Source organism: Anser cygnoides, chromosome 15 (assembly GCF_040182565.1).
Source record: "Anser cygnoides isolate HZ-2024a breed goose chromosome 15, Taihu_goose_T2T_genome, whole genome shotgun sequence".
Taxonomy (NCBI): domain Eukaryota; kingdom Metazoa; phylum Chordata; class Aves; order Anseriformes; family Anatidae; genus Anser; species Anser cygnoides.
This window is the reverse complement of record NC_089887.1, coordinates 3907311-3934336: the sequence shown is the minus strand read 5'-3', so window position 1 is coordinate 3934336 and position 27026 is coordinate 3907311. Positions and strand designations below refer to the sequence as shown.

General features: G+C 49.6%; 1 protein-coding gene across 3 annotated transcripts in view; it reads right to left on the bottom strand.

The window, feature by feature from the left end:
* RNF216 (ring finger protein 216) overlaps positions 1-27026 on the bottom strand; it is a 77045-nt gene that overhangs the window by 25702 nt on the left and 24317 nt on the right. For all 3 annotated transcript variants that reach the window (XM_066977900.1, XM_066977901.1, XM_013174888.3), the window contains exons 10-13: positions 26729-26779; positions 25528-25665; positions 24332-24480; positions 23802-23880 (exon numbers count right to left, since the gene is read on the bottom strand). In XM_066977900.1, the coding sequence (XP_066834001.1) occupies positions 23802-23880; positions 24332-24480; positions 25528-25665; positions 26729-26779 (417 nt within the window). The remainder of the gene's footprint in view (positions 1-23801; positions 23881-24331; positions 24481-25527; positions 25666-26728; positions 26780-27026) is intronic.

Below are 27026 nucleotides of genomic sequence, written 5' to 3'. Positions count from 1 at the left end.
CTGATTTCAGAGTTCAAGGGCTGAATGAGAAGTGAAACTAAAGCAGCAGCCAGCGTGCTTCGCAGGGAAGGAACAAGAGCTGTGCCACTTAAAAACTGAGTGGTTATTTTAAAAGATTGCCAAATAAACCATTTGCGTTAAAGCCGTGAAAGAGGATGTGAAGCACTTTGTAGCGAGAAAGAGGAGATTCACTTTATTAGAAAAACACTTTTAAGGTTCAAATTCATCAAGCCATTTGCAGCCACAGATGATTTGTAAGAGACATTATTGGCTGAGAAAGTTGTCTTTTGGCTTACCACCACCACGCAATTACCACCCAGAGGGACATTACCTCTCCTTAGCTAAGGAGAGGAGTCGGTGCCAAGTGTCACGCAGCAAGACCGCATTAACTGCTGTATGAAATGGCTCCGTAGGGCCCAGGAAGAAAACTATTCTGAGACATCCATTAGAGGCCGAGACACTTTGCTTGGTGCGAAACAGTAAAAGTAACTGTCAAGAAGCAGGTATTGTCTTCCTACGTGTGTCTAGATTCAATCAGAGTTTCCTAGACACAATCAGAGCATCTGAAAACCCTCCTTAGCTGGGCTCGGACCAGATAAACTTCTCCCCATGAAATTAAGAATAGTCATGATGCCTAATTGCTGTCTTAAGCAAGACTGAGAGCTTGAGGCACCCCTCGAGCAAACAAAGCAGGCACCTCTGGGTAGATGTTGTAACTCGGGTTTATTTTAGTCTAGAACTTGCTGTGTCGCAAATCTCATCCCCACCCGCTGGGAGCTGGTAAGACCAGCCCCTTCCCCCTGACCGACTTCTCGCTTCCACTTCTGACCCAGGATTTTATTGCAAAGGGAAACCAGCGTTATTGGCCATAAAAGGAAAAAGACCTATCTGCCACATTTCTGCGGAGGGGAGTCAGCGAGGAGGAACTTCAGCCACTTCCTTACAGCTCCGGAAACGCCGCAGGCCACCGCCATCGCCCCTAAGGATTAAAGGGTTTTCCCCCTTCTTCCGTAAGGGATGCACACGGGCAAGGACACCAGGCTGCAGAGAAGCACAGCGGTCTTGTTTGTACGGAAGACAAAAGAGGAGGAGAACAAAAGGGACAGCAGCGAAGAGGCAGCGCTCTGTCCGTCCAGCAGCGAGGGCACTCGGCTGCACAACGCTCTGCTTCACCGGGGGCTGACACCTCCTTTCCAAGCAACCCTAATTACGTAGCTACTGGAAAATGATGTTTAACGAGCTGAGAATTTCTTCTAAATCAGGAATGCATCTGCCCTTTTAGTTAGGGCATATTTATGTCCACTCAGCAAACTCTCGGTTCTTCCATCTCATGTTAGTCTGAATTCCTGAGCTGAAACACAGGTGCGTTCGTTCCGATGGTAAGAGCTGACAGGAGTGATTTTACTTGGGAATAACAACTTGAAAAAAAAAAAAAAAGACATTTTCTTACCTTTATACCACGAAACAGAACCACATGCAAGCCTGCGTACACGCAAGGATGAATGAAGGCCAAGCAGCCCCGCATCTGAAGGCGCTCCCTGGCTGCCATCAGTGCTGCACGTCCAGCAGCTCAGACATACTCCACAACAGCTGACGGGACAAATTTCATTTTTTGTACAGTGCTAGTTTCGCTTTCAGAATCACACAAAACAATGCAGCAGTATTTGGGTGGAAACCACAAAACTCGTTATGACTCCAGAAGTAACAATGAACCAAGCTTCAGACCGTCAGGTCTCAGTAAGGCAGATAATGCCTGCACGACAGCATCTGGAGAGGGAAATCAGCGTTAGGATTCCAAGACAACACCTACTGCAGTTCTCCGTGGGATGAGGTTGCCATTACTGAAGAAACACCACAGCTGAAGCTTTGTATTAGGAAGGCATTTAGAGAAAGGGAAAGCAACATAACCTCACACTCAGTGTCTCTAAGTTTCTTCCCCAATGCGGTTCCCTCACACAGGACTGTGGTGCTGCCCACCGTCCCCAGCATCAGCCTCTCAAACCAGAAGACTTTTAGCAAGAACGGAGCCAGACACCACAGAAGGATCCGTGTCCTTCGCCTCGCTCCAGTGGAAACACCGCTCTGTCCCACCCCAGGTCTGAGGAGGAGCTGCTTCACCCGCTGCAGCTCCCCAAGTCACCCAAGTCGCCGTTGCTCTCGATGTACATCTCACCAGCAGAACACCCAAGAGCACATCTAGTATTTATCTCCAGTTTTGTTTAGCCTTGTTCAGGTGCATCAGCTTTACGTCTGGTAACACACGCTACACCAAAGCACCTCTGTGGAATGGTTTGGTGTTGCTGGCTGGTGGCTACGGAGCTGCTGGTGAGACCGCTACACAGTCAGTCTCCCCCCTCCATTTTTTTATTTTTTAATATAAACCCGCCGTTTCTTGATTTCCCAGGAACGCACAAATTATATACTATATTAGAAAAATCGACAGAAACTTGATGTCACAGACATCACAGGATCACAGAACTGTAGGGGTTGGAAGGGACCTCAAGAGATCATCAGGTCCAACATCGCAGAGCTTCAGGCTGCGAGGTTTCTTTGGGTGTATTGTTCGAACCATATTCATCTTAAATCAGATCTTTGATACCCACTAAGTAGTTATCGCCCTGCTACACGACGACTGCTGGTAAGGAAGCCAGCAGGCTGTGTGAGCTACCCCAACGCCTTCCAGAGCCAGTTGGCTTTATGTAGCAAGACCCTCAGCACACATCATACTCTGAGAGAGAGAGAAATAGAGAAAAGCAGGTACAATACCTCGTTTGTCTTCTGCCACAGAACTCCGCAAAACTTTTTTTCACATGAGGCTGCTAAAAATAATCCATCCTTAAAAAGCCCTGTTATTTTTATACAGTCACAAGAGTCACTGGATTGCTTCTAATTATCCCATCCTTCCTTGGAATTTCTATTTGTGCTTGACAAGACACAACAGGCTGCCTCACCAGGGCAATCATCGCACATCTTGATTACAAGCAGCTGGGTAAGTTTAGCCTCCCCGTGAACAATTTTGGGAGAAGGACAGTTAAAAAGAGCCTGCTTTACTGCCTCTGGAGCCTGCGTTAAAAAGGGACAAGCTTACAGCCAGGTGCCAGATCGAAGCAGACATACCTTACACTGGCCATGTTTAAAAATAAACTCTTCACAAGGATCCACACCAGGACCAGAAGTGTTCCACCTAAACAGGACCAACGAGGAGATGCCTAAAAAGCCCCTGAAGCAGACTGGGTGTGCTGGAGCTGACTGTCCTGCCTGTGAAATACGTCCTCACCGCTTCCAGGGGACATTTCCTTTTTTCCCCTCCAGACAGTGGCAACACGGAGGAATCTGCTCCGAGCACAACAGCAGTATAAATAGCAGGCCATCTGCCCCGTGCTCCATGGCCCAGCCTGGCAGCTGGATCTTTACTGGTAAACACGCTATCAGCGCCTGTTCTCACAACATCTCCAGCGCGGCGAGTCAGCAGCGAGCTATTACTGGAACTCATTACTCCACGTCCAAAAATTTGCATGGAAGACTTGCTGGATGCTTACTCATACGCTGCCTGGCTCCTACATGATATTCATGTTGTTCCTTCCCCAGGGGGAAGCACATTTGGGGACTACTACCCACAGCCCCACGTCGGGCTCGTCATCGCCACCTATTGCAGCGAGAATTCACGCCGCGTTTCCACTGCTACTGCTTTCCTCCACCTTTCTTCTCCTTTGAGAAACACGAGGCGAGCATCCCAAGAGCCAGCCTTTGCAATTTCCATCGTCATGGCAATGCAGCTCCCCTGCCCAGAGCTCCTGTGCTGGGTACCAGATGCTGGGTACCAGACGCCACGTGCAGACGAACGCCGCCTCTAACTCGTCTCGGGCATCCTCGTCTTGGCTACACCGGCAGCTCCTGAGACACGGGTATAGTTACAACAGTACAAAGGAGGGAATCTCACTAGGTCCAATTTCTCTATTCAGGCAGAGAAGTAAGCTTTGTTAGTAATAAGGTATTTTTATGCTATATTCTACTACACCTGGTAAAATAAAGAGACCTGGTTCATAACAAGTCTGAGCAGTGTGTGTGTGGGGAAATTAGGACTGGTGTAGGGGGTTTTGCTAAGGCAGCTTGGACCTACTGTTAAAGAAAGAGGGGAAGAGTGCTCCACAAAAGAGCAGACACAAGAACAGGGCTCTGGAGCCCTCTTATGGCAGCTTGCTCTCAGCTTCCCTGGAGCGAAACCCCGAGCACACGCCCCAAATCATCTCTTTGTAGAAAAGAATGCAGCGCTGTTCAGATAGGCGGGGAAAAAAACATACCCTGAGAGTGAATTTTGATACCACAAATGTTTAAAAGAGAAACAGAGTGCACTTCCAGCTACCTTACTGCTCCTGATGTGTGTGCAGACTCATGTTTAAGAGCAACGACAGAAGACAGTGAGACCCCCTCTTTTTTTTTTCCAAAGCTGAAGCATTACTTCAGCAAAAGCAATGCACGAGCAGTGCTAAGGAAGCTACCAAAAGCTGCTGCTTTAGTACCAACAGCCTCTCCGCTGGCACGTCAGGCTGCCCATGTCATGCAGAAAGGCTGGACTGGTTTTGCACAAACTCTTTCTTGAGTTTTTGGGCCGCTAAGGTCCAACAGAGCCACAGAGCTGTTCTCAGCGAGCCCAAATCTCCGCTGGCAGGCATGCACGGAGCACACGGCGAGGAGGAGGCTCACTGCTAGCAGGGAAGAGCACGGCAGCTGGGCTCCGAAGGGGTTACAAAGATTCAACAGCAAGGAAATATTTATGGAGGGAAGATGCTGAGCTGTGCATGTTTCCCAAGCAGTAGATGGTTTTAATTTACCTCTTGCAAAGGCTGTGATTATTTGCTGCTGGGTTTTGTTGAAAGCAACTATTTGAGGCTCACTTGCTCCCTCTGCTGTCAAAGCTCTGCAGCTGATTCAGAATAAATCACCCCTAAAAAACACACAAAATACAAGGAATGCTGCCTCTTTTCCCCTCCGGAAAAAAAAAAAAAAAGTGTGCAAAATTTACATGAACTAGAAATTACTGTGGCTTTCTCAGGCATAAAGAACCCTTTGACCTTTCTCTTTTTCTATCTCTCAGCTTTGGAGACTGGTCTCTGCTTCACTTCCATGCCCCTCACCAGGCCTTGCTCAGCAGCAGTCCCCAGGTGCACGGCTCTAGTTAGTGCTGAGTACCCTCCTCATTAGCTGGGGCCTGGCACCCGGTCCCCTTGGGACTTGCTGTACTCCTCTGGGGAAAGGAGGCCGTACCTTGTCAGCCTGCTCGCATCGCTCCCCGAAGTCCAGAAACCTGCACAGCCCCACAGAAAAAAAAAAAAAAAAGAACCAGTCTTCCCTAAAATGAAAGCCATCACCTCCCAGCTAACACTGCCTCCCCAGGCATTTAATGCTAAATGACACCTTGTACATTCTTCCGTCTTCCAGCCTCGAGCTACTCCTCCTTCACTTTGCCTTTGTGCTTCTCCTCCCGTGCTCATTGCCAAGTCGCCGTACGATGCTGGCGTAGCACCGAGAGCAACTCCGACTCTGCTTCTTGTTCGCCCTTTTCCCCTGAGAGCCACGGCTGCTCCCTCTTCCCCATCTCTGCCTGGGGGATGCTGCACACAGTGCCCAGCCCTGCATGCTCACGAGTAGTGCAACCTCATCGCTGCCCCTTCCCCAAGCTGGCAGCAGCTTTCCCAGCCTGGCAGGATCCCTTCTCGGCCCACATGAGCAATGTTTGCAGGCTCCCCTAATAACGCATCTATCCATCCCACCTCACATTCTTGCATTAACACGTACCTCAAAAGGAACCATAAATATTTGCCTGGATTTTCTGTTAATCTTGCTATGACACAGCTATTAGGATTACTGAAGTGTGGGCTGATAAGCGACGGGGTGGAGTGCTGGAGCGGTTGAGAGGATGACAGCAACATCTCGCTGCATTTTCCTGATGCGAATGCCTCGGTGACCTGCGCTAATCCACTTGGAAAATTACTGGGATGGAATCAAGATTCTTAAAATATGAAGCAGGAGGTGGAGTGCTGCAAAGAGGAGTTTATTTCCAGCCCAGCCTTTTCTAAGTATACGCATAAACATTTGTAGTCAATGCGAAGTGGAGAGTTGCAAAAAAAACCACACCAAAACCGCATAAAGAACCCAGAGCATGACCTTCCTGTGTGCCCACATCTACTACCAGGAAAAAAATAATAAATCGGTGAATCTGATGTTAATACCATAGCTTTTCTATCAGTATACACATACGGGAATGACTACCTTTGGCCTAGAACAGCAGCAGTTTAACAGAACACCATGCTGAAACGAAGGCTGGTTTTGCACAGCTCAGGCCAGAAGAGGAGGTTTAGAAACAGCCATTACCTACAGCCCTTTTCATACAGGTCTCTTATTCCTCAATAGCAATACGTTGTAATTTTCTCCGGCAGCAAAACCCACGTGCCTGACCGCGGTGTTGTACATCAGCAGTCCATCTAGACCTGTATTACGCTTCCAGCACAGGAGGGCAGAGGACACAGAAAACACCCCACGGAGAGGGCAGGCATTCTGCACCGCTGGTGGCGCTTTGTCTAATAGCTCCCTGTACGTTTTCTTTCTTCGAGCTTGTCCCGTGGCCTTTGAATCCCACGGGTTCCAAGGTTGTCCCCCCTCATGGCAGCGCTAATTAACGCTACACGATCCCCAGGGGAGTGTTACCTACCGAATCCGGGCTACCGCTTCTCGCAGCTCTCCGGCTCCTTGGCTGTCATCCAGCCACATCTGTTCACACCTCGCCTGGCTGAGCCTGGACAACCTAGCTGAATCCAACCTAGCTGAATCGCAGCTTGAAGTGGTGGGGCTACAGACTGGGATGGTGTTAAAGCGAGACATTTCAGCTCAGAATGAAGCCAAGAGCAACCACCAAACTAGGGAGTCAGATGACAGCATCTACGCCCGGTATCAAAAATTCCATTTACGACTAAGTCTAACATCTCCCTCGGTCCTTCTCAACCAAGGTATTCAAGCTGATCCCAGAACTCCAGGCTGACTCAAAGCACAGGTTTTCACCCAGCTTTGGCTTTCAGACCTTTAATACTACCTGACTGTTACCTGCTGTGTACTTTACAGACTCATCAAGTGATCTCATAGTATTTCTCTGGACAGCTAGCTTTAACATCTTAACTTTAAGGCAGGATTTCTGCACCTCAGAGGATATTTTTCTGTATGCTTTAAGTGTCTTCTAGGTTCCTGTCATCCTTAACTAAGGATCAGAACAAAACACTTGGTGTCAATAATGGTGCCAAACCAGAAAGGTGGATCCTTCTCTGACTCCGCGTGGCCTAGCATGCAAGTCCAAGGACTACAGCAGCTTTCCTGGCAGTTGCTTTGCTTTCCTTCACTTCTCCATGGTGATGTGGTCTGCTTCAGAGGAACTGTCCCGTCCAGACTTTAGGGACAGCGTCTGCAATGAAGCCTGTAGAAGGCAGTGAGAAGGGCCCCCAGTACTCCAGGCATGAGGCAGCCAGGCACTCTGACCAGAAAGCGGCCTGGAACACCACACACAAGCAGACCACGGGACTTCAGCATCTTCCCGACAAGTATTTGTAACGAGTCCATGTGGGAGACGAGGCAGAGGACCTCAGTGTGTTTTGGTACAGCTGTACCGTTGCACAACGCACTGCGTACAAGCGCAGCCCGACCAAAGCGTTGAGTAAATACCTTTCAGTTTTACATACCCCAGTCAGCCAAGGCAGCCTTTCCCCCACACCCTCCAACTCCCCAGTGCCTTGGGGCTGCTCGGTGCAGGGGCCGTTCAGGCAGTCCCACGGGCAGCGAGAAGATCAGAGCGGTGCTGTGCAGGAACAGCAGGCAATCAGGCATGTGCAAGCACACGCAGCGCATGCACACGAATATTACCAGCCTTTTTGAAGATAATTTCTGGGCACTGGAGATGACAGATACCCATTTTTTTTTTTTTTTTTTAAAAAAAGAAACAGCTGAGAAATAACACTTACTATCAAAATAACATCTGATCAGCATCTAGCCACGGCAACTCCCTGCACGTAACAGGATGCAGGCGAAGGCTAACATGTCTCGTACTCAACTACCTCATTCCCATTTAGCTTCCAAAGCTCACAGGAGGGAATAGACAAGCTAACAGCCACAACTAATGCGCAGCAGCTTTTCCCTGATCCGGTCATCTCATTCCTCACCCTGGCTCTGCTCGCAGCTGGACTTTCAGGCTGCCCCTCGCAACGACAGAGATTTGAGCCAAGTGCAATTGGAGAGAGCACGTCTGCTCTCACACGTGGGGCTGTGCACAGCTAGTGCTTCTCAGTCATCTTCTCCTGGTACAGGCTGTCCGCACCGGGGCTGAGATAACTGATTTTACACGACGTGTTTTAATTTATCTACTTATGGAGGTAAAGCATAGGGAAGGCAATCACAAGCGTCACAGCGATGAGTTCAAATTGCAGGCAAGGAACCTGACCCACGTGTTTGGTGAGCATCTGGGGCTTCTACCTAGTCCTCAGGGAATCACCTGCATTTCTCCGTGTGCTCGTTACTATTCCTCGTTTGCATGCTTTGAGTTCATCACATTGGACCAGGAAAAGGAAAGCAAGTGTAATTATGTACAAGGCACTGACTTTCAGAAGGCCACTTTAAGAGCAATGCTTGTTTTCCGCGCTTAGGGGTCAGCTTTGACTCAGTAAATGGCGCTTTGCTTTTAGAGGACCAGCTCAAACAGCTGGGTTAAGTCTCCTGTGCAGAACATGGTTTAGTCTGGCAGATGGAGATGCTAAGCAAAACTCATTAATCTGTTATCACTTTCACCCACCCACAAAAATCCCAGCGGTCTGAAGTCATGGTTTTCTGACACAAATCTAGAAATCTATAGCTCGTACAACAGCTGCAACCAGAATAAAGTTCCAGGATGAAAAAAAAAATGCTTCATTTAATTACACGGGTAGGTCAGAATTATTCAAGACGGGGATCTCACAGTAAAACAAAGCTGCCTCTGAAAGCATCTGAATAGTTGTTTGTGGTACAACCCCGCCGAGTTACCCGATGACTCCTGCAGTGTCTGCTCTTTGCTCTGCACACCTGAAACGCGCCACAAAGGGCTGGGAGTCACAGGATAACCAAATACTCCCCAGGAAGCTTTGCTTGAAAAACACACCAGGTTTCGAGGGCAGACGGAACAGCTACAAAAACAAGTCTCGTTCACATAACCTCATCTAACTACCCTCTCCTCGCCAGCACAGCTCAACCCCAAACACGGGAACGGCAAGGACCCAGCCTGAAAACAACAACCGCAGAGCTGGGACGCTGGCAGGCCGTTGTTTAGAGCTCCTTGGTGTTGTGCCTATCTCCATATCTAGCAAGGTTCAATGCCTTCGTCCTGGGAGGCGAGAAGAACCTAAATATAGTAGCAGTAGCCAGCTACCAGCAAACAAACTGGCACGGGTTGCAGCTACCTGAGATCCATCCCTCTCGCAGCAGGCCGCTCCGATCGCTGCAATCCTTTCCCTTGTTTGGGGAGAGCGCGCCCTAACGAGGCGCTTCCAGACTTTACGTACGTGGATAATTGCACACACAAACTTCAGGGTGAAGGTAACGCAGTAACACCACCAACACCCCTCTCTCTCCAGGGGACCATCTCTTGCAGACCTTCCCCCTCGCCCTCCCCAGCGACCACTTGCAAACAGGAGGCAGCATCCTCATTTCACACGGCAGGGCCTCTTACAGCGACTGCCTCTTAGCAGGAGAGCACAGACGCCGTGAGAGCATCTGCTTTGTTTTAACCTCTGCCCTTCAAGGAGGACCCAGAAAGGAAAAAACCTCCAGCTGCCGACCGGCCTTGTTGGTTTGTACGAGGCTGTATCGCGGCGAGGCTTTTCAATACAGAAAAGGCCTTGGGGAGGGATGCTCACCTCTGTTTCTGAATGGCATCTTCGCCACTAACAGCCCACAGATATTGCGTTTTCAGCAGCATCCCCAAAGACAGACCCCAATTTCAACTGGGCTTTGAGATTTGGCTTAAAGGCATGCATGCTTCCAACAGAAAAAAAAAAAAAAGGAGGTCAAAGAAGCCTCTTTTGAAAAAATAAATAGAGCAATAAAGCATTCTTTCAGATTAGCTTCACAGAGGATAAATCACTGAACAAATACAACCATCTTATCTTGTTGGCAAATGGTAGGTTACAGCGTCCAGCTTTACGGGAAATATGCTGGTTGGTCGGGAAGGCAAACTGACTTCTCATTGTCTAGAAAAATGCTGCTCTTTACTTTTTTACGAGATTTGTTTGTTTTTAAGAGCCATATGATCCCTGAACGGTGCCAAGTGCGCTTTGCTTCCGGCCCCTCAACACTTTCCTGCGTGCCTTGGGAGTTCCTAGCAACCTCGCAGCAGCAACGCGGCCGATCCCATTTTACCAGAAGGACGACTTGTTTAAACCGAGCTCTCAGCCGCCCTCCTACCATTTCCCAACAGGATGGGCAGCAGTAACTAAGGGGCCCCGCAAAGGCACAGAAGCAGCTGGCGAAGCAGCGCTCTCCCAGCACTTGGAGGTAACGCTTCCCTTAAGCCTTCCGTTCCCAGCCTCTCCTTGGCCCTTTTAAAGTCAAGCACTGACACTAAAAGCACCCGGAGAGGAAGGCAGCCTCCGAACAGCTAATGGCTGGTTACAGAAACATCGCTGGCCGCAGGATACCGCGGCAGCTCTGCCCGTTCAGGATTTTGGCAGTGATTTATGACAAGTGTACTTGCGTTTCCATTAGCCGCAGCTCTCTCGGTTGACCCCTCTGCTTCGAGAGGCAGACTCGACATTAAACTCCCATCAGCTCGCAGTGCCGCTGACCTCATCCCCGAAACGCGCGGCGATGTTTTACATCAGCCCGGGCCAGCGCATTCCATTAATGCTCCCCTGGCTCGGGGAAAAACAGCTGCTCTGTTTACACTGGTAGCAGCACCGAGACCACTTAAGCATCACCTCTGCTCCCCGAGCCCGCGGCGGGAGGAGCGGCCACGCACAGGCCAGGCCCCGGCCCTCCTGGCCGAGCTGGCCCCGAGTTATTTGGCAGGGCAGGGGTCGCTTCAAGCATCGAGGTGGAGGAGAGGAGTTAGGCGGTAGCGAAGGAGGTGGTTTGCTTAAGGCCGGGAGAAGGGCGAGCTTCAGCAAGGAGGATTTGTGCTGACTCCAGCTGAAGATGCACAGGCTCACTGGGGGGAGAAGTGAGGAAGGATTAAGGCACATCAGAAAGGAATTCAGTATTTTAACCCCAGCTGCTTTATGGATTCACGTGTTTAGGTAGAAATTCAATGGACACGGCTGATTAAGGCACGTTAGAGCTCCCGCTTCGAGGGTGTCTCTCTGTGCTGCCTCCCCAAACACTTCATGGCAGGGTGCTGGGTACCAAACCGACCCTCGTGTCCCCACTGCCTGCCTCTGATGCTGGGGCACCTTCCCACAGCAAGGGAGAGACCTGACACCTTCCTGAGCACGAAGCACAGCTCGTCCAAAACCACCCTCCCAGCCCCAAAACGCACCCCAGCCACCAACTTACCCACCACAGCCTACCAGCAGCCCCCGACTTCTTACCGGGAAGGCCTGGCGGCTCTCCAATACCCCCTCATGCACTTATCAGAGCCACGTGCCGGCCACTTACGACAAGCCTCCACCAGATCAAGTGGGTGCTGCTACATTTTCCCAAAGATTTCGGGCAGCTCAGACCTCCGAAAGGAGTCAAAGCTGTGGCAAACCCCTAAAACGCTTGTTGCTCCCACTGGTCTAGTATTAGATGTGCATTAAATTAACCCCAACGTCTGCTGTTGGAAGCTTCCTTTTCTATTAAACCATTTAGCCAGGGCTATAGCTGTTAACAAGCCCACAAGGCCACACAAAAACGTAGAGTAGCCTTGGAACATTCGGCAGCATCCGTCACAAATAGACGGCCACATACGGGGCCACTCCTCATGGGTCGTAAGTTTTTATTTTAACGAAGGCAGGAACATGATCTGCTCTTCCCAGCACCGATCATGTCGCCGGTACGTAGCTTTGCTGAGTTTCAGCTTTTTGTCCTTTTACCGAGCTCTGCAGGGCTCGGGCCGTGAGCTCGCACTGCACTTAGCACGCGAGGACCACAAAGGACCCGGATTCTCACAGAGGTCTTAGGCACTAAAGCCGCTGTCCGAAAGCTCCCGCAAACAAACACAAAATCCACCCCAAAACAACCTTCCTCCCTCAATTTTATTTTAAAACACCGCAGTGCTTTAAAAATGTCTTTTTTTAAAGACTGCCAACGAAGACCGGCTTGATTTGGGTTCTGGCTTTGCAATTCAGTCAACTTAACCCCAGTGATGCTGAACGTGATGGTGGGTATTAAGGGTAGGAAGAGAAAAAAGTGACTTGCTCTCAGTCTCCTCTAATATCTTAGGGACAAGTGACACAATTTGCAAGAACACCCCACTTTTCACCTCCTTCCCAGCGTCCAAGGTGTCAGCAGCTCTCAGATCAGCCAAATCCACCACGAAGCTAGAACAGTGATTTAAGAAAGGCATTTTTATCTAATCCTCTTTCAATGAAAGAGTAAAAATCAGCAGATGAGGAAGAGGCTGGCACCGAGTGAGATTGTTCCTTTCCAGGTCCTTAATTCACATGTTAGGAGACAACCATAGCTGGGAATTTCAATCTCTGGAGCAATTAAAGAAAATTAAATTCAGGGAATGAGGCCATATGCACTCAAAGCTTCATTAACCCTGTCACCTTTTAATTAAATACGTGCACATGAAATTTTGGGTAGAGAAAGCATTTGCTTTACTGACAACGCTCGATTTTAATGGCAAGTCAGTACTTACCTTTTGAAAAGAATACTGGGGTCGTAAACTTTAGACCTCTTCAGCTCCACAATGGCTTTATTAAAAACGTGGTCGAAATCACTGCCCATCATCAGCTTGTACTTAAAGGGAACGTCTGCCCTCCCTAAATACCCAAAGCTGCACTAGCAAAGCTCTGTTTTGGGCTGGCTTCAAGGTAGCTCCATCAACAGCCCAGACAAAATACATGCAAAGCCCTACAAGTACAATCGACAGTTAGGAAAATAAAGTTGGCCAGCCACATCAGGACAGACTTTTGAGCCTGCAGAGCACAGATTAGAGTAGCCAGTCTCTTTTAAATACTGTTCATCCTTACAAAAGACTAAGGCAGATGCCGAAGGCGGTGCCCGACCAGGACAGTCTGGAGGATAATCTTTGAAAGGGGATATTGTCGAGTCCACCCAGCCCCAACATCTCGCTCGCTTTGGGAGAGCTGCCGTCTGACTTCAGAGGGACTCGTGCTGCTCACGTGCTGGCCCCCGGGCTTTGCTGAGACTGGGGCACGCTGCTGGTCGATCTGGAGGCACAGCAGCCTAGCAGGGACTGCACGAGTCGCTTTGGTGCCTTCCTGTATTCTTCCAAAAGCAGCAGCATCCGCACTTGCTGCACACGCGTGGCCACAGCGGGCTGCCGTGTGTTGGATACTACCAGGATGTAAGAAAAGCAGCTTTGCTGCTACCAGCAGCGCAGGGAAGGAAGAAACGCACAGCCCCTTCCCTCCTCTCCAAGAGTTTGCCACCTCGAGTTCGCCATCTCCCCCAGGGACAAGCTCTCAGCCTCTCATCACAGGCTCGCTTGTATAGGCTTGGCAAGCAGGCTTATACGAGCCTCCCATCCTGCAAGGGCAATGTAATGGTTCTGGGAAAGATTAGACTTCAGATTATTATTTTTTAAAGGATCTTTTGGGGGAGAGGGACTTCATTCTTTTGCCAGCACGCACAAAATGTTGTATTTGTGTTCTATTACTGACATACATATTTAGCTCTTTTAACCATTTCAAAGAAGTGAGCAAGGAAAGCATTAATTTAAAGAGATTACTTCCTTTAAGCTGTCACTTCCCATAAGAGACGACACATTTTGCAGTAAGTGGCACTCCCCTTTTCACTCTTGCCCCTCGCTCAAGGAGCGAGCTAACATGACGGCACAACTGCTCGCAGCAATGCCTCCCGGGGACGCCAGGTTCCTACGTGGATGCTCTGCCCAGCGGAGGGACACGGCCCAGCTCCACCAGCCAGGAGCAGGACAGGCAGGCAATTCTTTATGTTTACAACCACCCACTATTTGTGGGTTAATTGCTGCATCCCCCAAATAACGTTCTCATTCTGATTTCACAGCAGCCATATTCTCTTACACAGAGCACGAGAGCCGTTTGCTGCTGCAGGATGCCCTTGGTGCTGCCAAGGACAATCTGAATGCAGCGAGTATGACGGGCAGGCCCTCGCTGAATGCAAACACAAACACAGCCACTGACGCCTCCTTCCCCTTTGATACCAACAGGAGAAGGGGCTCCGCACTATACTACCAGCAACGCGTGAATTTTGTGATGCTCAAGGCACGATCGGAACACAACATTTTACCCACTCCATTCCTCAGCTCCTGCAAATTACAGCTCCGTTAACACTCGCGGGTGCAAGCTGGTCGTCTCATCGGCGTGCAGCAAGGGAGCAAGGAGGTCCCACGTCTCCATCTCAACCCTGCTCATACGAAGAGTTCTGCTCCGCAGTTCTGATACTGTCGTATTATGACGACAACATTTCCTGACCCAGTTTCTACCTTGCTCCTCGCTCCTCTGCTACAAGTAGTAATTAGTAATGTCAGTGTTCTGGCTGGATTGCGAGAGCCCCATTAATAATGCAAGAGTAGTAACAGAGAGAGAGCAGAAGAAAAGAGGCTTGAAGGTTAAAAGCAGTACGGGAATGCATTTTGGGGGGCACTGGAAGGGGGAGGAGGAGGAAGAGAAGAAACGCTGGCCTACTGAGATTATAAACTGTGTTCTTCAAAACACATCATGCCTTTCAGGTGGAAATGGTGGGTGAGTCAGTCATGCCTAATTAGCAGATTATATGCAAATGCCAAATGACACACAGAGGAGACTTTTTACTAAACCAGAAGAAAACTTGTTTCACCTTCCCTTTCCCCCGTAAAGTTGCTGCCTCACCACTTTACGCCCGTGTTTCTCCATTACTAATGTCTCAGAGGTCAATGGTACCCACACCTGACGCATGCTGAAGGTTCATCTCTCCAGGGGATCTTCTGCAGAGACCAGCCCGTGCCTGCCCATCTACTGCCAAACATGTAAGGCTGATTATCGCACTACTCATGGTGTACCTTAACCTGTGGCTCTGCTGAAGCTTTTTATTACGTGTACTCTGGACCTACAACAGAGGGCTGGATTTCAGTAGGCAGCCCAGCATCTCCTCGTGCTTCCAAGGCCAGGGAATCTTCTCCAGCAGAGGTGGTAACTCCCTCAACAGCAGCAGCTTCACCATCCGTAAGGCACACGAGCCTCCCGGTAGCACTGCACAAGGCTGCATCCTCGACTGGATCACCTGGAAGCTGCCCTCCCCCTCGCCCCCAAATACAGCAGAGAAATAAAAGAAAGGAGATTCCAGCTTTGGTGTCGATGCCTCAGCTGCTGCTGAACAAAAGTTCTCATTGCCCATGGAAGGCCAGCGTGCCTCCTGCGTGCCAGGCAGGCAGCTTGTTTGGGCTGACCGTGGTCCGATGCAGAGCAGCGGTCCTTTTCCAAAGGGCTCTGCAGCCTGTGGTTTTCGCGAGGATTTGCACTACGCAGCAGCTAACTTGTAAAGGCCACGCGGCAGAGCTGACCGTCACGCTCCTTCCCTCCCAGTGGTCGGCATTTTCAGCGTCCTAAATGGTGCCAGGCCTCTCGTTAGCGGTGTATGAAACAAAACACGTGCTCCTTCCATTAGCTAAGGCTGGACTTGCATCATCGTCATCTCCCCCTTGCCTCGTATATTGCAAATACATCAACTTATCAGTTATTATTTAACTTCAGCACATAGAGCTCCCTCTGTCAGGTAGGAGAACTAATCCAAAGTCCTCCAGCATTAACAGCTCAAACGACTACTCAGAAGGGATAAGAGGCCAGTAGGGTTATTGGAAGCTTATGAAAGGGTGGCAAAGAAGGAAAAGACTGGAAAAGTCACCTTGAGGATTGCGTAGCTTTTTGAAAGACACCATTCAAGTATCGCTTCCTCAGCAGAGAGGAAGTGAGAAGAGCAGGAGGTTCTCCAACACAAACAGCTTCCCCTCCACGACAATGATAGAAAAGGACGAGTGTTGTTTTTTTTTTTTTTTTTAAAAAAAAAAAGGAAAGCAGGCCAGCCCCAAGCACACTGTGACCAAATTAGGCAACAAACTCAACTGACAGCCTCCAAAATGGACATCGTCTGCGGCAGCCTTGTGTTAAGCCCAGGAAGTCTGATGACTGTGTCATCTGCTGCAATCTGTTTATGTGCAAACAGAAAGGAGAAGCAAAACACCTCCCCGCGCTGCATACCCCAGGTTGAGCCATCCCGGTGCTCTGGCCCAAAGGAAGAGGCAGTCGCCAGCTCCCCTGACACGACGCTATCCGAAACCTTCGCTGCTGACTCACGCCCTCCAAAGCTAAGTCCGTGCTGGAAGCAGTACGGTACACGATGAGGTGTGTGCAGAAGCAGCCCTTTTTTTTTTTTTTGCTGCTGTTGGGTTTCTAGTTTTTAGTTTTAAGTGGTTAGCTGTGGCAGATGAAGCTGAGGTTAGAGATCAGTGATTACTATGAGAGGAATGTGAGGGGGAGGAAAGAGAGAGGGAAGATGTAGCTTCTTGAATAAGGTCAGAACAATGTTTTTCAATTGGCTTGGGAGCAGCCTTTTTCCATCCCCTCCAAGCTCCATTTCCACCGCAGCAGCAAAATGTTAACCCTGCTCAGATGCTCTGCAAATACAAATAGCACTTGGCAGAGTTTTAACCTTAAATTCACCCTGCTTTTATATTTAGTCCTGTGGAGGGTACCCGGACTGAGCTCGCACCGCAGTCCCAGGGAGCTCAGCACCATCATTGTGAGGACACAGCCTGTTGTGAGGACAGGCCCGAGCAGCAGAGGCCGAGTTACTTCACTGTTCAAAAATCAACCCAAGCAATCTGAGCGCTCTGGTCCATGCAGAGGTTTAGGTTTTCTCCCTGGCGTTAAGTTACTCCCTCTCTTGTTTCCTGCACAAAACGGACTAACAACACTGTTCCCTTTCTCTTTCAAGTAAACCCAGGAGGAAAAGGCAAAGTCTGAAGCAAATCTCAGACTGCAGCAGCGCCCTGGGCTTGCCTCTGCTCTACCCAGAACAACGACAGCCTTCAGGGTGCTGGCAGCCCCAGCGGGTAGGCGATGGGACAGCCCCAGTGAGTGCCACCCTCAAGGCACCACCTGCCCTGCGTGCTCTTACCTGACTCCCCTTGGAGTCCACCAACTGACCTCCAAGGACGCTGTCATCTTGTCTGCACTGACCACCACAGCCCTCACAGCCGTTTTTCACCTAAATATTGGCAGGCTGGGCCCTCAGAGAGAGGGCGAGATGACTGCTGGGTGCTGGGCGCAGAGCTGAGGCCGAAGTTTCCATCCTGCAAGAAGTGTCCAGCTTCTTACCTCCAAACCTCTCCTTGGCAAGGGACAGAGCTACGAAGGGAGGGCAGCGCTACCTCTCATGGACCTGGCAGAGAGGTTCTCACTGGTCGGTGACCAGGAGAAGAATTGCCTTTTCACCGAGTGGATATTGCTATATAAGGCAGAAACCAAGGACAGGAGTAAGCTTTGTTGCTTGAAATTGCACTGACTTACACGGTCTATTTTTAAAGAGACTAGTTGGAGTTCTTGCTTTCAGCAACTCTTTTTTCTCCTTTCAGAGACAGATACCCCATTTAAGCTGACCTCTTTCCTCAGGTCCATTTCCAAGCTGGGCTTCACCCTCTCCTCCTCCGTCAGACTCATTTATCAAACGAAGCATTTCCACGTACCGCTGCATAAACGGACTTGACCTCGCGCAGCAGCACCTGAGCTCCCACTGATGGAGCCTCTCCAGCCCACCACGGCCAAGAAGCCAGCCTGCTGCTACCCTCCTTCCAGGTGAGGAATTGTCCCGACACCCACAGCCCATTCCTACGGGTCCCAAGGAAGGATGGCAGGTGTATACACAAGGCAAGGAGAGAGTTCAGGTTGATTATTATGGCATTCAGGAGCAAGCCACCAACGGCATCAGTCAATTTTTGTAGCTGCTCCTGGCCCAGGCCAAGCACACACCAAAAAGCAAGCTATGGGAGCTGCCCTGGGTGGCGATGGGAACAATTCACTCCTGATGAATTTTTCCTGGGGGGTCCCTTTCAGCCAGGGAGCAAGCTGCCAGCACAGCAAGCAGGCGTGCACCGTGCACCCGGGGAGCAAGGAGAGCCCTTGGCACGTGGTTTTCCCCGTTTCCCCTGCAGCTCCCCTAAAAGGTAAGCAAATCACCCAGCACAGGGCTTGGGATGAGGAGATCTCCCGACTCTCAGCACTCCCCATGCAACTTTGACCCCACACGCCCCACGGGGACGAGCACGTGGGGTAGCACGCGCGCGCTCTTCCTGCTCGGGACTGTACTTTTAAGGCTTTGCTGCAGCAGGAGCAGCCCTCCTGTTATCTGTCTTCCTTTAGGACTTGGCAATAAAGCGTAATGGGGTGTTATCTGCCGCGTACAATCACCTCGACCCCACCTTCGGCCTTGGTCCCTCCCTCCTGCCCATCCCTTTGGGAAGAGGCAGGGAAATGAGCGGCGCTCCTGCCGCAGCGCTGCGGGCGATAGCATCGCCGCTCGCCCTGCTCGCAGCGCAGAGCCCCGCCGCTGCAGACGAGTTTCAGTGGCCTTTTATGGAAGAAAAATGAATCGCCTGCCCAGCCACGAGTGCCTCAGCGCCGAGATGACAGACGGAAACTTGCCATTTGTTGTGGTTTTGGCAGTAAGAGAGGGGAGTGCGTTCCCATGCGCGGCGCTCGTTTAAAAAGGGCGCAGCGAAGGCACTGAGCTGGAGGAGAAAGCTGGGAGCTCCGGAGCTGCAGATTTCTTCGTGCAGAGCTGAGGAGGAAGGCGGCAGGGACCTGAAAACACAGCTTAGACCCTTCTGCTGGGCGAGATAAGGGGGTGACAGGCTTCCAGGCAAAAGCATACGCAGGCACGAGTGCTCCATTCCCAGGCCCCAGCAGTAAGACAAGTAGCAACACCACATTTCTCTTTCCTCCTCATCCCAACAAATTCTGCTAAACCACACTTACACAGACACAGGAGGATGGGAACTTAAATATGGGAGCTGGGTCGTGAGGTTACTGCCAACAGAAAGAAACGACAGGGGTTTGCCATAAGCAAATGCCCCTGCCGGCTCTGCTCTCCGCTAAAGCTGTGGGGCTAAGCCATAAGTAACAATGAAACCCAAATAACCAGGCTCAAGGAAAAGCACACAGAGAACAGCGATAAGAATGTCTGAACAGAGAATGAGACGGGACCACGGGACCTTCAGAATGTTTGCACTGCTGTCAGGAAGCTGAATGAGACAGCAGACTTCAGCAGCTGGGAAAACATGTTGCAAAACAAGGGGAATTAAGTAATTCTCCATATGCACATCCTACATTTTGGACAAGCTCAGTTTCTCCAACCAGAGGGATTTTTTTTTCCATGTTGCACACGCACCCAGTGACAAATCGTGATAGTGTCTGAGCCTAAAACCACAGCGTGTTTGGAGCTGGGCAGGGCAGCCCTGGGCAGCAAGAGCCCAGCCTCTAGCACACAAGTAATCGCGCTCCGGTATGTGCCGGATGACATCCTTGGAAGGATGTGTCACCCCCAGCACATCCCCAGCTGCTGGCGACTTGATTACACAAACATTTCCCTTGCACCCTATAAAACACTGGTGACTGGATCAGAGGTGGCTGGGGCTGCCTCCTTATCTCCCTCTGAGCGAGGCACAGCTGCGTGCCCCGGCCCCGCACCGGGTACAGAGATCACAGGCCCTGCAGCACGCCCCGTTAGCTGCTCCTGCAACTTGAAATCTGCAGTTTCTTCTGCAACCATTTCTTATTTCAGCAGGAAAGGCCACCGGCATCAAAGCTGTTGCAAACCACGCACCGTGGCTCATTAGCACAGGTTGTGGATGCAGCGTTAGCACCCTGCTAGGAAAAGCCGTGTTCAGACACCGCTTGCTAGGCAGAGCTCTCTGTACAAGCTTAAACCTGTCTCGCTTCCAACAGAAAATGAAGGGCAAAAGCAGCTGGGTGCATCTGTTCCTAGCAAGCACCTTGAAATCAACCCTGCAGAATACCAGCGGCTTCAGAACAAGTCCCCTCTAACACCATGCCTTACTCCTGCAAATGAGAAGCGCACGCGAGGATTGCTGTGGCCAGAGCCCATCCCAAAGACAAAGAGGCAAGGCGGTGGAGGGTTTATCCATCTGACACAGGCACATCAACCCTTTTTCCAGCACAGCAGTTCAGATACCCGGCAGGCAAACTCACTCCCTAAACGCAGCCTCAACAGCAGATGCACCGAGGAGCCCTGACAACAGGGGTGGCAGCTGCCCGGTCCGAGGGCGATGCAATTTAGCACCACGCAGCCACATGTAACCGCTTCTTTGCGCCCAGCCAGCGCTGAAGCAGACAACCCAAAGGGACGAAAACCCTAACGGCATGCAAAGGAGTTTTAAGGAAAAGCGCTGGGAATGCAAGCCCCTGCGACGTGGCTGCAGGTTCCAGCCTTGGGACGAACCGCCCGGTGTGGGTTTGGAGCTCTCCTGGCCCGGAGGGACAGCGCTGCTCCATGCATGCGTGATTTCCATGGCAACAGCAGCTTTCACCTCCCCATCTCCTGGCTGGCTGAAAGCCCTGCAGTGCTTTGTGCTGAGACTGCAAAGAGGGGAGGCTGTCCCCCCCCCTCCAGCCGCAACGCCGCGCCTGGGATAGCTGGGCGAGCAGCCTGGGAACAAAAGGCTTCCCGGAACAATATGGGATGTTGGGAGGAGGGAGGCAGAGCAGAAAGAAAGGACTTCCTTTGCTGGTGGGAAGCAGTGCTTCCCTCAGCATGCAGAAAGTGCACGCTCGCTTCCCAGCGCTTAAGAAGCCAACGAGCAACACGTGTCTTCCACAGTCCTCCCAGAATCGCGATGTCGGAACGCAGGGAGGAGAAACACGCCCCAGCAGGGATGAGAAATTCACCCCGCACGGGGCAAGATGGAGGCTGACCGGGCTGGGCAGCAAACCTGCCTGCTGCCGGCAGCCTGGCTGTGCGCCTGCAGGCTTCCCGGGAACGCGCTGCAAGCGGCTCGCTGCAGGGCGAAGCCTCGAAGCTCCAACAGGTCTCAAACAGGTCTCGGGGCAGCCCGCTGGGCGAAAGCTGACTCCCTCCCACACCAGCTCAGACTGCAAATACCCACGGGAATGCGTTCAGAGGGTAGCTGGGGCAACGCTTCTCCTTGGCTAATTAAGCTCTTTCTCCACCCTGCAGTTCGGGATGTTAAGATTTAAGTCCTGGTCACCTCGCTAGGAGCCAAACTCCACGAAACACAGCTGGAGCCACACCGGCCCCGACAGACGGTGCAGGCTCATCTGTGTGCTCTTTGTGCGTTCGGTCGGTCACGGGCAGCCACCGGAGCTCTGCCCATTGCTGGGGTTACACCCAGCCATGCTCTGCTCCCTGCAAGGTGCAAGGGACTGGAACTACAGCAGACCGCAGGCGAGATGCACAGGCAGTAACCTGGGTACGTCTAGAGATGATCTACTGAGCCCAACACGCATCCACAGCCAACATGAAGGCTTCCAACTGATTTCCACCACTTATTTTAGAGTATGTCCATATCAGATCCAAATATGGATCAACCTCTCTGCAAGATTTGAAGAAAAGTCAGAGTATGAACATGAACCCTCTAAGCAAGACAAAGGAGCCAGGCGATGGAGCACAAACGTGACCACCATCTGCTCCTCCTCCCTCCACCCTTTAGGAGCCCCGAGGTTTCAAGACAGGCACATTTTGACCTTTCGCTTTCTATACTTCCCCTCACTTTAGGTTCAGCTGTGCAAGCACAGTCCTTCCAACCAGAGAGGGACTCCTTCCAGGATCAGTCATCACCACCACAGAGCCTGCCAGAGGCACTGCTAGCAAAGCCAATGCATCCTCTCCAACCTCTGTAGTGTTCCCATAGAGGAAAGGCTAATCTAGTCCTTTCCTCCCTCAGGGCAACAGTTTCCTGAAAGCAAGAGCATTAACTGAAATTCTTCATTCTGGGAAGAGGCAAGATAGCAGGGAATAAGAAGCACTGCAGTTGCTGCTATGAGACACCACCACATCCTGCTATCCCAATTCTTCATCCTCGCCTTCGAACCCTCAAGTTGTTCAGACTTCTAAGGAGAGCACTGAGCTACTCAGCAGATTTTCAGCTAATGAATCAACACAAGCTGTCCAGGAAACCAGAAATCCAGCCCACTGGAATGCTGCAACCCCAGGGAAGGGGGAACAGACAGCACGCTAGGAAGGAAATGAAACAGCAAACCAGAAGGAAAGGAACACATCAGCACTGACCTCTCTTATCAGTTACTGTACCACATTACACGTTTTAGGAAAAAGACTTCAATTCTTTTTGCATACTGAAATGTTCATGTGTTTTGAGCCTGAATTTTGTTTGGTGGTGCTGACACATGTACATTTCAAAAACAGCTTGGGTTTTGCACAAACAGATTAAGAAAAAAAGTGATTTAAAGCATGAATCAACAGTGCCACCTAGTGACTAGCAGATCGCCTTGCTCCTGAAGTTTGGATGACTAGAATTGGATTTCTCTCCCAAATGCTAGAGATGGATGTTAGCAAAACATATCTGGATATCCGAGAACTAAAATGGAATTGCGTGTTGTTAGGTAACTCCCCCCCGTATGCTAATTTTTCACAAAAAAAATGCAAAAGTTCACTGCTGGCAACTTCAGTTTCTGCAGAAAAAAAGAATTGGACTGCCTATTACTTTCTCAATAAGGCAAATGGTGGAATCGCTTACGAGAACCCAAAGCTACAGCAGCTACAAGCATACAGTTAATGCACTCGAGAGGAATTTCCGTGATTAGCAGAAATCTCTGCTGGTGAACGGGCAGCTCTCTCAATATTGCATGAGAATTCATCGCTGTGGCTACAGTTACGCAAGATGCCTCGTAGCTCCAGCGCTTAATGCTGATACTGTTGGCCTCAGCTCACTGGCACCAGATGTGAGCGAGGTTCTGCATATATTGAGGAAACTGAGAAAACACATTTCTACATTTCTGTTTTCCCCCAGAACAGAATGTGCAGGAGTAGCAGCAGCAAGTTTTCCCCACTCTGTAGCCCCACTGGACCTGGGGATTGTTCCATTATGGCTAATAGCGACCTTTGATAGAAGCACAAAGAATTCCTGCCCTTTGAATGGACACATTCAACTAAGTTTTTGTCCCTTCCAACCAAAACTGTATTCAAATGATGGCATTAAACAAAAATGTAAGATGCTAAGGACAGTACACAGGGTTGTTTCAGGTCATTCACCACAATTTTCATTATTTCATTACACAAAGGATTACAATTGGACTTTATGCTCATTCCCTGTTCACCTAAAAAGTTCTGTATATGCATGACAGCTCCCTAAGACTTTTCTAGAAGCTTTTTTAGTCAATATCTTCCAAGTCTGCCACGTGAAAGGGATACTGCTGTCTGTATCAACAGCGCCCTGAAATACTTCTCATCAGCTACACAGTTTTAGAGAACATCAACAGATCCAGCAAGATACCTGTATCACTGCCCCACGCAGTCGCTTTAGATCCTCATTCATCTGGTACTAGGGAAGCACGAGCTGTGTTCCAGCTCTGCTGCCTAACACCCTAGAAGAGACCGAGTGGCAAGAGCCACCCAATTACCTTTCTGCAGCGGGGATTAGGACAGCTGAACCGCTTCACATCGTTGTCCAGTAGAGCTGGGAAGTTACAGAACGGACACCTGCAGCCCAGAAGAAGGAGCTATTAATGCATAATGCCAAACAAATCTCTGCTGAAAGTGGATTTAGTCAAACAGCTGTGTGGTTCTTAAGAAAGATGCCAACCAAATGTCTGCCGCCAGGATGTGCTGACTGCTGTCTTTATGCTCATATTTCTTCGATCACTTCCCTGTTTGCAATCAAAATATTATATGCTCAGCACTACTTTAGACCATGTAATTTAGAGGATCAACACAGAGCTAGCAAGCAAGGCTTGGGGGAGACGGCTCTATTGAATTTTAATCTGCTCCTAGTCAAAGGCAGACCAACCTGAATAAAAACAGTCTGAAGCCTGAAATGATTAGGTGGCTCTTAAAAAGCTACCTACCCCACATCTGGTGCATGTTTAGGGTTTGGGGGGGGACAATTTTGTACAACAGTAAGCACAGCTTGTGTCTTGCACTGGGCACTTACCTGACAAGCTCATCTGCACAGGCAGCAGCCACCTCCTCCTCCGCTTTCCTCTCGTAGTATTTGCAGAGGATGTTCTCCGGAAGCACCTTCTCCAGCTCGCTGGTGGGGAATGAACACGTGCAACTGCCCTCCATGCAGCTGAGCTCTGACTGTGGTTGGAAGAAGAGAGCTCAGTTTCAGTCTGATGGTAGTGACAGAACAGTAGTTAGTACCTAGAACATTTGCAAGTAAACCAGAGCAGAGCCTTGCTTAGAGATAATAGAGCTTAAATCAGTAGATGATGGCCAGAAAACAGGCTTACTATGGTAAGAACGTGGCTAATTAACGAGCGCTGGACGTGAAGATGCTTGTTGATAGCTGGGATCACAGTTCACAAGCTCCAAACCCACTGTGACCACACAGAAATAACAGGCTACTGTGTGGTCTCCACTGAGAACCAGCACTCTGTGAACAGCACGTTACATTCTTGTCAGTACAGTCATACAAACGTTGTCTGGTTTATCTTCACATGAAATATAGATCCCAGAGTACAAAAGTATCCTACAGTTTGGTTATCATATCCGAGGCAAAGGAGCACGTACACCTCAGAGCAGTCAATAATTCATCCGTAGCTCAGCTAAGTATCAGGACACTTAACTGCTGCTCCCTTACCATTTGGACCGCCTCCGGTAACTGTGTCCTAGGAACAGCAGCACCTCTAAATGGGACTGGGGTTAGTAGTACCATCGAGGAACCAATCCCCAAATTAAGTTGGGATTGCAAGGCAGTTAGGAAGGACAAACATTTTTTAGCTATGAAGAGACTGGCTGAGTCAGAGATGAGAACACATTCTCTGCGCAGACTTATCACTGGTTTATTAAGCATTAAATCAAAACCAGATGAGTTTAAGTTATTATTATGAACACTGTAAAAAGTTTTTTCTAATAATCCATTAAAAATTGCTAAGTATGGAACAGAGAAGACTGAGGTCAGCAAAACCAAAAACCTACTCAACAAAAAATCCATTGTGAAGTCGTCGGCTGTTCACTCGATGGTGAGACTGACTTGTTGGATTTGGATTTCAAGACAATTCCATTCAAGTACTTCTTGGGAAGTGCAGTTACATCTGGTTTAAGCAACAAAACTATGCAAACAGCAATGTGATCTCCCAACAGCAATTCATCCATTTTCCCCTCATCCAATTGGAAAATTCTTACCTTCCCAGAGCCAAAGACTGCCTCCTGAGCATATTTAATTAGGCACTCCTTGCAGAACAAGTGACCATCTGCACACTGAGTTAGCTCTTCAAATGCAAACTCCCCGTAACAGCAGCGGCACTCTATCATCTGACCATCCTGCAGCCATAAACAGAGGTGTTAGCTACAGCAGAAAATAAATAAATAAAAATCAATACCTAGAGCAACATACCAACACACTCTGCTGCAAATAAAATGCAGCGATGCGGGCACATACAACGGCAAGCCATAAACAGTGCCAGCATTAATTATAAAAAAAAGAGCCACAGATGTACATCATTCCATCAGATATCCTACTCAATGGTCAAAATCCACTAAGCAAAACCAGGAACTCAGCTTTAAGTAACTTAATATCTACATATCCTGCTTAACAGATTCCAAAAAGCTAGAGAGTGTGGTATTTAGATAATTCTTAGCTCACAGGCACAGAAGCATCTTGGGTTGGGGAAGCTGCAGAGCGCACGCCATTCACATGGGGAAAACCAAGCTTCAAATCTGTTGCCCTCTAAAGGAATATTTACCCCGCTGCCTGCAGAGACCCTGCCTTGGCCTCTTCACTGCAGGGGTAGAGAAACTTGCCACTGTTAAGAATAAGTATGCCAGCTTCTTCAAAGGTCCAACACCTTCTCCCAAGTTTGAAGAGGAACAGGCAGCAAGAAAGAAAAAAGTAATCCACAGCTGCTGAACCGATCTTTAAATTTTCCCTCTTCATTTAAAGGGAAAGACCTGTTTTTCAGTTTTTTGCAGAGTCCTTTCTGCAAACTAGAAAGGCCTTTTCCACTGGCAGAGCTCCAAGAACAGCAAATCTGTTTTAAACAGCCATAACGGTGGTAGCAAGAACAAACCTGGTGCTATTCTATTGCAGTGTTTGTTGTGGCCAGTAAAGATACAAGCAGACTGAATTCCTACAGATCATTACGTGCATCAATACTGTCTTGCTGCACTCAGCAGCCTTTCTAAAGGCCTTCTAAAGACCTGTCTACCTTTTCTAAAAGCCAGCCAACACATACTACGCAGGTTTTACCCGCTCAGCAAAAGTGGCACAGCAAATGCAGCCCTTCAGAAAAGCTCCCTTCCAGAAGCCAGGAAAGTCTGAAGAGGTAAGTGCAAAACAGCATCTATGCAGAAGCTGAACTCAAGGGACCACGTTATAGATACTGACCTTCTGATACTGCTCCTCATTCATCTGCAGAGCAAGGAGGAAGTCTGCATGCTGTAAAAGAGACATATGCATCTGTATTTACAGAACGGATAAAGCAGTTTTCCAGCCTCTACGCTCTTTTACATTATCTCACAACTTACAACCCACCACAAAAGGTGCACTGTCTGCTTATAACATCACTCAGCCCCATCCTTCCAATCCTTCAAGCTATTTATGATTCAGCTAAAACAGATGGGAGAAGCCAAGGCAGCAAGAACAAAGAACCAAATCCTACATTATGAGGGCCGCTCATTCAGGT